Below are 16,129 nucleotides of genomic sequence, written 5' to 3' on the forward strand. Positions count from 1 at the left end.
TAATGTAGATAATAAATTAGGCATTTGTAACTATGCCTGCTAAATGTCAAAACTATGTTAAGTTTGTGTTAGTTTACCAAGTAAACATTATTCCAGATGCTTTCACAAGTGAAGTAATAAAGTGGCTATTTGGAATAAAAATGTTCTTATCATGTTAGGAAACACTTTACTAAATCTGAGCATTTTAATGTTCCTCAGTCTCTGCTACGTCACACGGCTTCTCTAATAGTCTGGCAGATTGAGTAAATATATATATATATATATTTTTAGATTGAGTAAATATTAATGAGACTTTATAGGATTTCACATTTGAAGGCTAACTAGACACAACTAATATTTCTTATAGTATGTGTAAAAAATTACTGACTTAAAAATATAGGAAAAAAAACCCTTGATTTTTATTCAGAACTGATATACTAATGTAACAGTTTTCAGTTTAGATTATAAACCCAGTAATAAAACACTCAGAATTTGTATCTTGTTAAAAGATCTATTTCCAAGATAAAACTAAAGTGTGCTTCTTTAGCAGATTAATTGCTGTGAGATCATCACTTTAGTTACATAAAAGCTAAATGGAAGTTTTAATGTTTCTTTTCCAGCTGTACCACAATGTAACTTATTCCCACTAGGAAAGCAACTCCAATTTCAAAAGTGGTTATTATCCACACCCTTTCTTTTAGTTTTACGATAAATTGATGTTAGGAAAAAAACTGCAAATTGAAACGTAAATTCATACTACACATTAAGATTTTAGATAATCTCAAATCTATTACTTAGTTACCGCTTATAATCTTAATATTTGGCAAGACTTACTATGCACCAGTATGTTTTCACTTACAGAACAGTGGTTACATGGAGTAGAAATAAACTTTGTACACAAACTGTGAAAGTAGATCAAGGGATCAAACTGTCAAACTTGGCACATTCACTTCATTTAAAAACCAAGAGAGTATTATTGTAAATTTTAGAAATGTTTATTTTACAAACACACAAAACTAAAATGAGTATTTTAGTCCAAGAGCCTACAGAGAATAAACAGGGAGCTACATGCTTATAGGTGCACATTTGCATGAATATCCTTGCCATGATTCTAAGACCTAAAATCCCTGGAATAGAGGAGAGAACATTTTGATTTGAAAAAAAAAAAAAAAAAAAAAAAAAATTTAAATTAAAATGTTTTACATGTACAATATAAATAAATACCACTTTCAGATCAAGAAATAATAAAGATTAATGAAAGTAGTGTATACCAAATGAAACTCTTTTTGAATCAAATTCTACAACAAGGAAAAAGATAATGCCTATACATTATGGGTTTTCAGAAGTTCTTTAAGTGCTTTTGAAATTTAGCAAAGCTGCAAATTCTGTCAATAAATAAATCAAATATTTATCAATAAACTATGAAGTCCATAAGAAATGACAAAGCAAGCCAGAAGTATGTTTAGAAAGTTGACTCTTATTTTTTGGAATCATCATGAAAACTCTGTGACTGAACGACACATCATTTCCAATGTCACCAATAAGGCCTCAGTGTGCACTCCAGGGCACGCTTTTAAATTCTCAGGCAGTTCCTTAAGAATATTTGGAAGCGTCTGCAATGTCTTTATATTTCTAGCATAGAGATCCAATAACCAGTCAGCATGAGCACTGGTAGTTTCCTTATAATTCTTACAAGCCACAAGCAGCTCATTTAGGTGAGTTAACCCTTTGAAAGCTAAGAGGAACTCTGAAGATAAATCAAAAATTGAACAAAAATTTAGCAACATCCTACTAAGTAAAAATGAGCCGAATTCAAGTTGCTGGTGGTAAAAATGTTTCTCTGCTTGGGCATGAAAGTTCTCCACTGTATCTTCTATTTTTGTAATAGCAAATAGTTCTTCCTTGATTTGAGATGATACCACATAATCCAAGGGCAATTCTCCCTTAGAGTTTCTCTGCTGTAAAAGCACTGGGCCTGTGAAAAAAGAAAATGCACAATGTTAAAACATTTTTATTTTGGTAGCTTACAGTTGTTTTCTCTGCATTTTCCCAAAGCATAGGATTCTGTTTACAATCACGTTTTGTACTAATTCACGTTGACAAAATTAACTGGTCATACATATTGACTGTCTAATAAAGGTGCATTAAAAACCCCCCAAATTCTAGTCAATGTCTAGTTAGATTTGCCTAAAGCACATGCCTTAGTTCAATAAAGAATACATATAATTACAAATTTAATTAATTAATATTAAAGATTTTATTATTCATGAGAGACACAGAGAGAGAGAGAGGCAGAGACACAGGCAGAAGGAGAAGCAGGCTCCATGCAAGGAGCCCGATACGGGACTCAATCCCAGGACTTTGGGAGCACGCCCTGAGCCTGAAGGCAGATGCTCAACCACTGAGCCACCCAGGCATCCCTAATTACGGATTTTTAAAAAGCATATAAAACTTCAAAAGTTGTCATCTTGAAATGAGAATTTCAGTGTTCACAGAAGATATTAACAAAATATGTTCTTCTTCAATCTGTGTAAGATTCTAAAGTTATCTTATAATTTCACCAAGAGGAAAAAAGTACTACTTCCTTCCACTGCTAATAGGTGACTGCACAGAGCAAAGACCGTAAAAACCTTGCACAGACACAGATCACACTATTCAATTATCCTTGCTTATGTTCAATTTTTAGTATAGGTAACTGATTCACAAAAAATTAAGTGTTAACTACTTTGAGTCAAAAGCCAGATTTCATCTTTCTGTCCTACCTAGACCTATAAATCTACTTAGCAAACACTGAAGAGTTTATCCCCCTAGGCAATCAAGGATAATATGGGAGGTGGAGAGGGGAACAACAATGACTCAGTATTTGGTCACACAGCACTGAGTACTTTGTGTCCCTCTGTCTGCCAAGTACTGTTATTATTTATGCACTCTGCCATTAAAACATCAGAGATGTGGGATCCCTGGGTGGCGCAGTGGTTTAGTGCCTGCCTTTGGCCCAGGGCGTGATCCTGGAGACCCGGGATCGAATCCCACGTCGGGCTCCCTGCATGGGGCCTGCTTCTCCCTCTGCCTGTGTCTCTGCCTCTCTCTCTCTGTGACTATCATGAATAAATAAATAAAATCTTTAAAAAAAAAAAACAAAAAACATCAGAGATGTAAGGTTTTACAACTAAAAGAAGTAATAAGAACCTACATACAAGATAAGAGCATACTGTCAGAGAACACATCATAGTTAAAAATTCCTAATGATATATCTGATGAAATATACATAATGGCCTAGTTTATAATTTGTATTTAATATAAATGACCAACCACTAATAATATGTTATTTAATTTTATGGAAAAAAGAAAATTCTAAACAAAAATTAATGCTCTCTTTTCATTGTATTTTTTTTAAAGATTTTATTTATTTATTTATTTATTTATTTATTTATTTATTTATTTATTCATTCATTCAGTCATTCATTCATTCATGAGAGACAGAGAGAGAGAGAGAGAGAGAGAGAGAGAGAGAGAGAGAGGCAGAAACACAGGCAGAAGGAGAAGCAGGCTCCATGCAGGGAGCCCAACATGGGACTTGATCCTGGGTCTCCAGGATCATGCCCTGGGCCAAAGGCGGTGCTCAACCGCTGAGCCACCGGGCTGCCCTCTTTTCATTACATTTCAAAAAATTGCGCCAAGTGACCCTTCTTAAAAACCAACAACAAAATTATGGACAAGATACCAAAAGTAAGCAAAGGTTCTAGAGACATAAATAAACTTCTGAAATTACTTGTTTCAAGACTAATTCACAAAGAAGGGATGATATAGTTACTATAATGATGGTATTAAACCATTTGACAGGTCCAAACTCAGAATATGAGTAAGGCAAAGGTAAGTCTGCACAACTGCCAAGGGACCTCAATAAAATCAACTACAGGTAGGTGTTGCTTCTCTAATGCAATGAACTCATACATATACTATTCTTCACCAAGAGCCATAGAAAAATTCACTTTGATCAATATAATCCCATTCTCTTTCTAAAGAGTTGGACTTAATACAATAATGGCTCTTATATTGCTTAGATCATTTGAAGTAAGGCCAAATATGGGCTTCGAATGTCACATACATGATTGAGCAGAAAAATAAAACACTTAGGAGACAGAACATCATGGTTTAGTAAACATAGAATATTCAAAAAGTGGAAGAACTGAAAAATATACTGATTATGAAATGGTGTCAGTAAAACAGACACACTAAGGCCTTTAGGGGGCAGGAGAAGACTATAAATAACCAAATTGCTTAAACTTCCAAGCTGTACAACCACATACACAGACACACACACACACACACACACACACACACACACACGTATATATGTATATGTATGTATATACACATACACACAGGAGGGGGAGGGGGAACATCTAAAGAAAATATGCATTTTATGTTTATGCAGAATGAAACAGCTTTAATTATAGAAAAAAAATTTTAATTTCAAGTTAAAATCAGCACAAATAAAAGTAACAGAAAATTTACACAAATTTTTATTTCTGCATTATAAGCTAGTCATCACTTTTCCTTTGTTTCTCTTTTAAAAACACAAATCAGCTTATCAGAAAAAATTAACATAACATTTATATTATTCAGTTTACATATAAGAAGAATGTCACTGAAGAGGGGGGTGGGGTGCTTTCTGAAATGCAGAGATCAAAAATCAAAAAAAGCATCAGATGAATATTAAGCTAAAGTTATCTCCATCTCAAAATCTCTGCATAACAGTTATCACCATTTGAAAAAATTCTTCCCACTGTAACTTAATTGACTGTAAAATGTGAATGAAGAAAAGGTATTCCAGGATATCTTTTTTTTTTCATAGTCTGTAAAGAAATAATTCATTAAAAAAAAAGATTAATCGAGTTAGCTGTTATATACAAGAAATGAAACAAGAATGGAAAACCCAAGTAACCACAATGGAACACTTACATTCATTTATTAATAAGCTTTCAGAAATGGCTGGTTCACAAAGACATTACACATTTTAAGTAAAAGTACTAATATTTAAAACCGTAACACACTCAATCCAAAATACACAAACCTAAATACACAAAACCTAAATAGGCTTTATAATTAATAAAAATAAATATTTACATATTATGAAAAGGTATCCCTATTAAATAAAAGGTGCTTTCATTCTAGGAGACTTTTTATCTTTTTCACTAATATGAAATAAAGGCATTTCTCCTCATAGATCTTAAACAAAAAATGCTATCTACCTTTGAGGGAATTCATCAAAAAGCTGGATAATTTATCAAATCCCGTTTAGCATAAATGCACTCACCCCCATGCTGTAGTAGCAGCTTGCCAATTTCTACATGTCCGTTTGACAGTGCATCATGCAAAGGAGTCACCCCGTCCACTTGAGTGAGCAGATCTACCTCTGGACAACGTTGCAAAATTTCCTGGACACACACTGTGTTGCCATAGTTACAGGCTTCATGCAAAGGCGTCCAGCCAGCATTGTCTAAATTAGAAATCAAGGCAAGTTTTAAAACAGCAAAAGTAGGACTTTTGGTAGTAAAGTATCAATATTCTGCTTCCTTTAACAGTGTGACTTTCTAGATGCTTCATACAGAAATAGCGTGTCTTGATAAAAATGCCTAAGGCACAGTCTTATTTCTAATTGTAAGAAAAATAAATTAAAACAGCTGAAAAATATTGATTTTGAGATCTATCAAAATATGGACAAAAGTGTTTCTGCACTATTAGTTATAAATCAATATATGATGAATTTCTTGGTTTTGCGACTGGTAATATTTGAAAGCTATGCTAGATAAATATACTTAAATGATTTTTCTTAATGTTGACACAAAACTATTTAATGCCACAAATATTAAGACACTGGATCAGACTACAAAAATGTAGAACTTACCTTTAACATTGATGTCTATTCCTGGCAAAGAGAGAAGAAGAATCAATTTCTCCACTTGGTTATTTATGCAAGCTCTATGGAGGGCTGTTTCTCCTGCCATAAAAAATTAATAGATTATTCCAGAGAAGACAAGATATCAACTAAAGAAAATAATCAAAGGGCATGAACTAGGAGATCTGGCCACATGCCAGAAAATTATTTATTGAGTTTTCCTTTTGACTGGTTTAAACATCTCTTGCATTAAAAAAAAAAAAAAAGAGGGGGGAGGGATACCCACCAATCCATAGAGCTTCTGTTCTATCAGCAATTCAGCAATGAAAATTCTACTGCAAAAGGTTTAATACAGGCATTGTCTCCCCCTAGTTCAAGGTTTAAAGCTTCAACCCTGCTATAAAAGCCCCAAATGATCAGAGAACACCAAAAATACTGGGTTTTGCAGCAATAAAAGTTTAGAGTGCAATTGCCCTCTCTTAAATTTATTCATGAACCTACGTTAAATGTATGGCTCTTTTTTATACAGCATTTATAGCTTAATTCAAATGAATGTTTCTGGCTAAGCACGAGTGCCTCTACACACTCAAGTATAATTCAGAACTTCAAATCCATTAACAGATGGTTTGCTGCTTCTCAATAGGCTGTCTGGCTTGGCTACAGCAGCACAGAGAAGGAGAAATGGGGGAATCTTAATATAAACACACACACACACACACACACACACACACACACACACGAAAAAAAAAAACCCTAGTACCATTTAAAGCTGAATAAGAGTGACAAATGAAATGGTAAAGTTTTTCTACAAGGGATGCAATTAGTGCCTGCTAGCTAAAAGGGTTTATATCTATCTCTGTTGTAACCAAGATTAATAAGATGTAAGTGATAATTTGATGTAAAGGGAATTTAAAAAAAAAAACTTATAATAAGCAATTGCTTAGAAAACAAATGAAATACCAAATCAAACTTTCTTGCTATAAAATACTAAGTAGCACATTTTTACAGCGTTCAATTTTATAGATTATCTCTGTAACTTCTACCAAAACATTTCTTTTACATGCAAGGAAAAGCTTTTGAAGTTTTTTCTCTACTATTTCTCAGTTCTCTTCCTCCCTCCCAGTTCCCTCTGCTGTTCAGACTAAAGTCATTCATATTCATTTTACTTCTGACACAATAAACAAAGAAAAAAAAGGACATTGTGTGGTTAATATCAGAGTTCTACTTTAATACATTTTTCACATTTTGAGCTAAATGGGCAGCTATTTTGAATTTATCAAATGCAATTATGAAGTTTTATCATGTTGAAAGATTTTAAGAGCTTCACTCTTACTACTTACATTAGTGTCCTAATGATAATTTTTGTATTAAAAGCACAATACAGCTCATTAACAAGAGACTCAGCAATTTTCTTATAGCCAAGTATAGACTCTTGGAAGGTTAACTTATATTTGTGAGTTAAGAGGTCACTAAGTAAAAGAAGTGCAGAAGTGAATTATTACAGCACTATTCTTGTTACTCCATCCTTTAGGTACTTAGGTTCCAGTATAGTTAGAACCAAAAGCCAAACACATTTCATAGTCTGGGCTCAATGCCTGGGAGAAAAGAGTCCATATGCTTAACACAGCTATGTAACATAGCCTACTCCTCATTCTTTGTTCACAAAATGTCTAGGACTGAAAGAGATGAAGACTGAATTATACTTTCAAATCAAAAGACTCTAATCCCAAGCTGCACAGGTTGAGGTGGAATAGAAAAGTAAGGCGGGCAAGTCTGGAATGAGCTCAATATGAACTAATATCTGAAGAGGAGGGGGAGAAAGGAAGGGGAGGAATATTCTATTTACTGGGTATTAAACAATCACTTTCTTTGCACACATGACCGTTCAAAAAATAATATGCTACCCAAGAAGGTATTTTCTGGACATAGTCAAGTTCAAGGATTCATCGGGGCCAGTGTATACAATTTGCAAATACGGACTACAATCATGAGAAGTTCCTAGCATGAATTAATTTAGATACTTGGAATACCTTTTAGATTAGTCTTGTGAAAATTCATCTTTGTAACTAAAGAGGGGCAATTCTCCTTGGAACATGATAATTCTCCTTCTGATTTCTTTTTCAATCTTTTTAACGATGAGGAACATTTAGCAAGGTTCAGCTCTCTGAAAATAAAGTAAGAAAAAAAATGAAAGCTTGTTTTTCACCAAGGCATGGCAGTGTACATTACATAGTGAGTACTTTTAAAAATCTAGCCTCCTGTTCATTTAAACCCCCTTATTCATTCAAATATTTACTGCTTGTTTTTATATTTATTTTGAATGTGCAGTAACAAATTTTTATGCATTCATTTTTATTAACCTCATACCCCCAACTGCCCACTGAAAAGTTTATGAATATGGAATGTCATGTAGAGGAAGAGACCAAGTAAACTACATTTGGCAAAGAGAAAACAGCAAAATGCTAAGATCCAAATGCAGGCTCCTGCTCCCCATTCTTATTTTCATATTCTGATCCGATTCTTCCTAAAAACATTTTAAGGTTTTATGAATTTTTTAGAGCATACTTTTAGAAAAGGTCTCGCGTGTGGGGTAAGCTACTCTAACAATTCAGAGTATCTTATGTGCCTATGGATTTTGAAATCCAATCTTTAGTATATACAAATAATAATTTTAAAAACAGGCAAAAATAGTATTAAAGATTTTGAAAAAACAGTTGCATTTTCTTTTGAAAAGCACTTGATCTTAATCCAAAGAAAATATGTACCTTGAATTAAAGAAAGCAATGGTGTTGATCATATGTATGTACCTATACATCTCAAACTCACTTTTCAGTTTGAATTATATATTCAGACAACAATATAGGTAAGGATAAAGTTTAAGGAATTTGTCCGAAAAAGGGCTATATTAAAAAAAAAAAAAAAGTTGCTATATAAGCATCACTTACGGTAACTCTGGCAGCCCTTCAACTTGTTTCTGTTTTGTACCATTTAGCATTAATAAGGCTCTCTGAGATTCAAGGCAAGGCCGCTGTCCCGTTTTCTTTGGTATCTGCATCTTTCCAGTCCCATGCACACCAGTCTTCCCCAGAGCTGGCAAATAGGAATACACCTGTTGCAAAATAATATTATATTGCTTTCTCAACTATAAAGACCTGGAAAGCAGTCAAAAGAAATTACCAAATTCATTTACCATTACGTTTAGTTATATGATCTTGGTTTTATCACTATGGCTGTTATCCTTTCTCATTTGAACATGTTAAAGAAAGCTTCTAGTTCTACGTCATTAACATGACAGACGCAAAACGAAAAATATCTTCTTGAAATAATTATTTTTTCAAATTCACTTTTGATACTCTTTTAACAAAGTTCTCATTTGGATTAGTCTAATGCCCAAGTTGTTATGGTTCATTTGCATATTTTAAATATTTATGGTTTATGTACAAACGGTATTTTGTCATTTCCATTTTGGTAATGCCTTCCTTTGACAGACAGGTCTGGAATAAGTGGAATAAGAAGAGCAAAAGTCGTTAAGGATAAGGATTACTGCAAAACAGTATTTGTCCAATCTGACCAATAAACTAGCATATTTCTTATTTGTTGAAGAAATACTGACGACAGTAGATATTAACTAAAGATAGCCAAGATAGGGTCGACTGGGTGACTCAGGTTCTGCCTTTGGCTCAGGGAGTGACCCCAGTAGGACCTGTGGTCCTGGGATCGAGTCCAGATCAGGCTCCCCACAGGGAGCCTGCTTCTCCCTCTGCTAATGTCTGCCTCTCCCTGTGTCATACGTGAATAAATAAATAAAATCTAAAAAAAAGAAAGAAAAAGCCAAGACAAAACTGGAAAACCTTGAATCAAATGCAGCTTATATAGGTGTATATATAAAATAAAAAGGAACAACCTTTGGCATCATTGACAAATTTTGCTTTTTAAATACTACACAAAATTCTTTTGGATCGAGGTTTTTCCAAAATAATTATCTTATGTGCTGGGACAAATGATAAAGAAACAAAGGTTTTTGTATTATTTTTCTGTCATCAACCTTTAATTACTCTCAAGTAATTAAAATTTCTATCACTCATCACACTTCATTTTTGAGGCTGAAAAATACCCACTCTTAAATAGATTTGAAAGTTTACATAGATTTAAGTAAATTTGAAAGATTTAAGATTAACAAGTTCTGTCCAACTATTAGAAATAACAAAAGACAATTTTAAAATGGAACTTATAAAAAAATTAAAAAATAAAATGGAACTTATGAACTCACTTCTTGGCAATTAGAAGAACTAGGACAGAGTGGTCTTACCATTTTCTGAAGAGAGAGTGGCTCAGAAGAAATACTGATGGAACTCTGTAAACACAACTTTTTAAAGACGGCCTCTGCAACAAACATTTGAAGCCAGGAGGAGGAAAAGGAACAAATGAAAATCTCTAATTCCTGTGAAGTAAAGTCTGTACAAAACAAGAGAAGTAAGTCTAGTTATTGCTATACCCTATAAAAGTTCTGTCTATAGAATATTTTCTGCATGGGTTTTATTCATTCTAATGATGATTCCTACACCAGTAAGAGTTATCCATATAATTTTAAACCACAAAAACCAAATACTACTCCTTGCCTTTCAAGAAATTTTTTTATGGCATATATTCTCATATTTGAAACTATCATTACTTTTTATTATTTTAAATAAAGATCTTGAAATTAGGTATATACACAGATGAATAGTGAGATGATATATAAATAGATAGGTATGGGGTTTTATCACTATCTTTTCTGATTAATGTTAAGGATCTTTTCCTATAATAGGGTTGTGCCTTTGGCAAACCAGTACCTGTTTTTTTTAATGGACATGAATGTTATTTAATTTGAGCTGACAGGAAGAAAGACATTAGACCCCTTCCCTTGACAACATCCATGAATCCTATCACTCCAGAGAAATAAATGTAAAGAAAAGGAAAATGTAAGACAAGAGAACATACAAGGACTTCCTTAGAAGTTTGTACCCACTCCATTATAGGATATGGGGGGAGGGAACTATAATTTTAAATGACGGAACCAAAAAAAAAACACCAACAGCCTCCAATCTCTACTTCCAAAAACCTCGTTTTCCAACAATATGGAATTGCAAAAATATACAAAAGAACTGAAAGTAATGAAAATAACTATTTCCCATGTAAAATAATCTATTTGATGTTATGAATTCTCCATTGATACTCTGTATAAGTAACAGGATGGATGATAATGTGGAATATAAAGAATAAGAACAATTCAGGAGCTAAAATTAAAACAGGAGAAAAAAGTTATATTATACAATACAGCAGATTTACTACTGTAGGGGAGAAAAAATTTTTCACTTAGCCTTCTAAGTTCTTTTGGCTGGTCTACTAATTAAATTAAGACAGATTAATGGGAGAAAATTTTGATTATTTTCATATGGGAGCTTCATAGAGGTGAGAGGTTCAAGATAGGTAATTGAGGTTTATAAGCCATACTGAGTTAAGGAGAATGGGGGTGGGGTCTGGGGCTTCAAAGGAAAGGAAGACAATTTTTATTTATTTATTTATTTATTCTAAATATTTTACTTATTTATTCATGAGAGAGAGAGAGAGAGAGAGAGAGGCAGGCAGAGACACAGGCAGAGGTAGAAGCAGACTCCATGCAGGGAACCTGACGTGGGACTCAGTCCCGGGACTCCAGGACCATGCCCTGGGCTGAAGGCAGACGCTAAACTGCTGAGACATCCAGGGATCCCCAGGAAGTCAATTTTTAGAAAGACGGGAAAAGCAAATGTTCGGTAAACAAATATGACATGCTGTGAAGAGACAATGGAACACAGAGAGGAACCTAAACGAACAAGCTTTGCCAAACTAGCCCTAGCTTATATCGTATATGCTGTGTAGTTATCCCTGGTGATAGCTCTTTCTGGACCAGTCCCTATATCTAAGTTCTTTTAGGCAGTTAAGGGAGTAATGAAAAGTTCTTCCTGAGTCTCTTGATTCTTGATTGGCTTCAGCTCAAACTAACCCACATACCAAAGTGGCAGATTCTAGGGTAGCATATTCTGTTCCCCTTTAGTTCTACCTCACATTCTAAAAGTTGAGTTGGTAGACTGCACCATCTCACTGACCGAGTATCTTAGCCCTGAGAAGTGATCAGTTTAATTAGAAAAGTTGTGACTCATTTCAGGAGGGAGGGATGATGGTGGGCTCCCAAATAAGGTCTACACTGTACAAAATATCAGGAATTTACTGTTATTTGTATGGAAGCAAAAGAATAGCAAATATTAAGAGTTGCGGTAGAGTATAATCTAAATCACTAAGTTGTGAAGGCAGTCAGTCAAGATTTCTAGATGCCTGACTCAAAACATCTTCAGATGTAATGAGGGCAGGCAGTAGCAAACTGAAAGATTTTCATGGTTTGCAGTTTCAGGGTCTTTGGTGAGTTTTCTGAGTGGCCACACAGCAATAAGCATGAAAACTGTCCATGCATGAGCTGCTGTGATCGTTTCTCTAAAGTTTATATCAAGTTGTCTAGCTTTTGCCTCCACAGCTTCAAGAAAAGGGCAGTTTCAGTTCTCAAAGTTTCCAAGTCAGAAAGGTGGGAGAAAATTTAGAAAGGTCAGTTTGGACAGTTACAGCCAAATACTGGAGGGACCTAGATGAATTTAGGATCTAGTCCAGTTTACGGGCAAAAAACAAAACCTCAAAGACAACAGCTGCAACAGAATTTGATATCCATAAACATGTATTACTAAAACAATTTTTCTCTCTACAGTCACCTCCATTTAATCAACTATAACCACAATAAAACTATGTCATTCGAAAATCAAGTCTTGTTTTAGTAAATGTGGTCTGGTTATTTACATAAGTGCAGCCAGAATAGTTACTGACCATACAGGCTCTTCGAGATTTGCTTTTTTGGAACTTTTCATAAGGAATCTCTGATTGAACTTTCATTATTATTATTATTATTATTTGCATTTTGTTTATCTTTCTTTATAATCTCTACACCCAACGTGGGGCTTGAACTCAAGACCGGAGATCAAGAGTTGCATAATCTTCCAAGTGAGCCAGACAGGCACATCTCAGATTGAACTTTTAGAAGATTTTAAGACTAGGAAGCCAAGCCAAGGTCCTGCCATCAGGCTTTATACCTATAGATGCTATTGATGTGGGTAAATTCTTTCCTCGAGGTCTCTAAAACATCCAGGTTTCTGAGCCTGCCAGGAAGTGACCTTGTTTACCTGGTAAGGCTGCTGGGAACCCTGAAAGCAAGGTACCAGGCTGTTTTTCCAAGGGGATTTAATGGCTCCATGAAATCAGGCTTAGTTCCTTAAAGCTGTCTGGTCATATCTGATTCTATGCACATTCTCAAATATGACATTCCAGCCAAAGTTTTGGCAACACAACCAATGTTTCCAATTGTGTCCTGTTAAAGGAGAACAGTTTCTTATTCAACTTATGCAAATAACTACACTGTCATGAAAATAAGAATAATAAGAAGCTTCTCACTTCCAGAGAGATCAGGTAGGGAGAAAAAGTATGAGTTTCATCTTTGTTTACAAAGGTATACTTCACCCACTTGTAAAGTTTCCTTGAAAGTGAAAAATTTAACATTAAAGACCCAGCAATGTTTCAAACAAAAACTCATAAAAATCATAATCGGTCTCATTAGTTTATTCAGTCCCATAAAATTCATTCTTGATCTTAAATTTGCAGTTTTATGAAGCCATGTTTCTCCATCAGAGCTCTGCAAATCCATATCCAGGTAAATGTTAAAATCTTAAAATGATCAGAAACATATTCTAGAGTATTTGTCACAGTCCTTTCCATTAATTTGAAGTATGAAATGTATTCACAAAGGCAACAGAGTAGAATAAATCTCTATAAATGACAGACTTAAAAATGGCTGTGCTTAAGGGTCTGCTAAGAGTTCATTACAATGTAATTAACAAGAAAATTCAGTCATTTCTATGGCACACATTTTAAGACCATAGCTAGAATTACAAGTGATAACATTATACCAGGACATATCAGATTTCTGGGAATTTTCTATTATTTTTGGAACACTTCATTCATTACACCTATACAAATACAACATAAAGAAGCCTTAAGTATTACTTCTTATTTGACAGTGTTTCCCATATGATTTAAACCTAATTAGTTTAGAATCACTCATATGACAAGGAGAGAGAACATTCTTTTACAATATTCCAGACATCTGCAAAATCCCAAATTTAATTAAAAGTCAAAAAAGACTTCATTTAGAATTTAATTTTGGGAAGTTTGTCAAGAATATCAAAAGATTTTACAATCCTTGGTCAAACAGGATCATAAGCCACTGCGAAATAATTTAACGAAAGTGACAAAGACTGCACTCAAATACAGAAATTTAGTTGAGAAAAAAACAAAACAAAATCTTCGCTCTTTTAATAGAGAAGCCTGTTTTCTTAGGTAATCAAAGACTTGACAAAGACAACGAAGGAAATTATTTTGATAACACAGAGAATCTTTGTTTTCTAGGCTGATTATTTAAAAGGTGAAGAAATACCTTTTACATTATCAAAAGCAAACAGATCTTCTAAGAAAACTTTAGCAGATGAAAAAATATTTTGTTTTACTTAAACATGAGTACATTACTGGTATCAAAGGTTATTCTTTAAAAAAATATAATAAACTCATTTAATTCTAGCCAACTTGACCACACAAGGTAAAATTCTCTTTCACATTATGAAACAATCAAGACTAAATTATTTATTTCTCCCTTATCAAAAACACATCTCCATACCTCATACCTTTTCTTAGCCAAAAACTCAATTTATTTTCCTTGCATGTGGAGTTATTTTTCCTATTATTTCCAGTAGTCTTAATTACATACATTAATTAAAATCCTTAACCCTTAGAAAATTTAATTTCCAGTGAAAATTAGAAACTAGACAATTGTGCTATTACCAGTAAATTTTGAATATATTCTACAATCTCCAAAAGCATATTGTTCCTCATACTAAACTTGCAAAAGTGACAAAAGACAAGTTTACCAACACACCAAGTATCTTTAGTTCCTCTGTAAAAGGAAACCAGAAGTAGATAAACCTTTATACAGTAATGTATTTCATCAATTTAGAAATGATCTAGGTATTTAATGAATTTCCACCATTTAACTTGATTGAGAAAAACTCTGTAGGGTTTAAGAAGTTAGCAAAGAGATTTGGAAAGCTATTTAAGTACATATGCCATAAAATATAATTATGTAGAAAAAAATTCACCTAAAAACTCTATCCTACTTACATCTATCTACCTAATGCACTTAATCTCAACAATTATATTTAGATTACCTATGAAAACCGTCATAAGACATTAGACAAAGTCCATTTATATGGACTTTTTGCTTTAAGCCAATTAAGTAGACTTCTTTTTAAAATTTTAGCAATACTATCTGGAGATAGAATAATGTTATACATCTACCACATACACACACACACACACACCTGCAAACACCCTTAACAGTTTATGTTTTAAAATTTTAGCCAGGAGATGGGTATAATGTAAAACTCACTAGTTTATAAAAGAGCAGTTAGATCCAAATTTTGTTTTGACAAGTGGAATAAGTTCACCTGCTCAGATGGCTAAAGCTCTTCAGTATTTATGGAAATTACATTTAAGATTTTTTTATTAGCTTTATTTCCAAACAGTTCCTTTGTGGACTACTTCTGATAAAAACAAAAACACAAAAAAACAAAAAACTTCTCCCAAAAGTTTGCATTTCAAAGAATGGCTCTTGGGTCTTAGAGTATATGGGTGTAGAAAATTTACATCAGAGAAGCGAGTATCCAAGTTTTCTCCAAAGATGGAGCTTTTGGGGCATATTTGCCTATTAGCAGAAATGTAGGGTGGTTGCTATTTAAATTTTTCTTTCCTTTTCTATTTTCAATGTCCCAATCTCTTATAATACCTACAAGCATTTTAAGATTTATATAGAAGATCTGGGGATGGTAATTGTTTCTAGGGCTTCATTTCTGGTTTGGCAAAGACCTGTAAGATAAGGACTTACATGATGGAAAAGATTTCCAACTAAGATAGAAACCTAAAGATTTCTAGATCTACAAATTCAGGGTTTAGCGCAATACACATCTGTAAAGTTTCTGTAACGCGTTTTAAAACGTAAAGGGCTTCTTTCTGATTGCACAATTCAACCTTCCACCAATTCATCTTAGGAGAAAAAGTCTCTATTATTGCTTCTATGAGACC

The 16,129-nt window shown here is 33.7% G+C and overlaps 1 protein-coding gene across 3 annotated transcripts in view; it reads right to left on the minus strand.

Annotated features, from left to right (window-relative positions):
• Window positions 1-952: 952 nt before the first annotated feature.
• The window catches only part of SLF1 (SMC5-SMC6 complex localization factor 1), an 84,453-nt gene continuing 69,276 nt past the window's right edge, over window positions 953-16,129 (minus strand). For all 3 annotated transcript variants that reach the window (XM_025437179.3, XM_025437180.3, XM_049108231.1), the window contains 6 exons: window positions 10,191-10,336; window positions 8,827-8,990; window positions 7,912-8,045; window positions 5,891-5,983; window positions 5,300-5,482; window positions 953-1,954 (listed from right to left, as the gene is read on the minus strand). In XM_025437179.3, the coding sequence (XP_025292964.1) occupies window positions 1,473-1,954; window positions 5,300-5,482; window positions 5,891-5,983; window positions 7,912-8,045; window positions 8,827-8,990; window positions 10,191-10,336 (1,202 nt within the window). In that variant the 3' untranslated portion in view covers window positions 953-1,472. The remainder of the gene's footprint in view (window positions 1,955-5,299; window positions 5,483-5,890; window positions 5,984-7,911; window positions 8,046-8,826; window positions 8,991-10,190; window positions 10,337-16,129) is intronic.

This window comes from Canis lupus, chromosome 3 (assembly GCF_003254725.2).
Source record: "Canis lupus dingo isolate Sandy chromosome 3, ASM325472v2, whole genome shotgun sequence".
Lineage (NCBI taxonomy): Eukaryota > Metazoa > Chordata > Mammalia > Carnivora > Canidae > Canis > Canis lupus.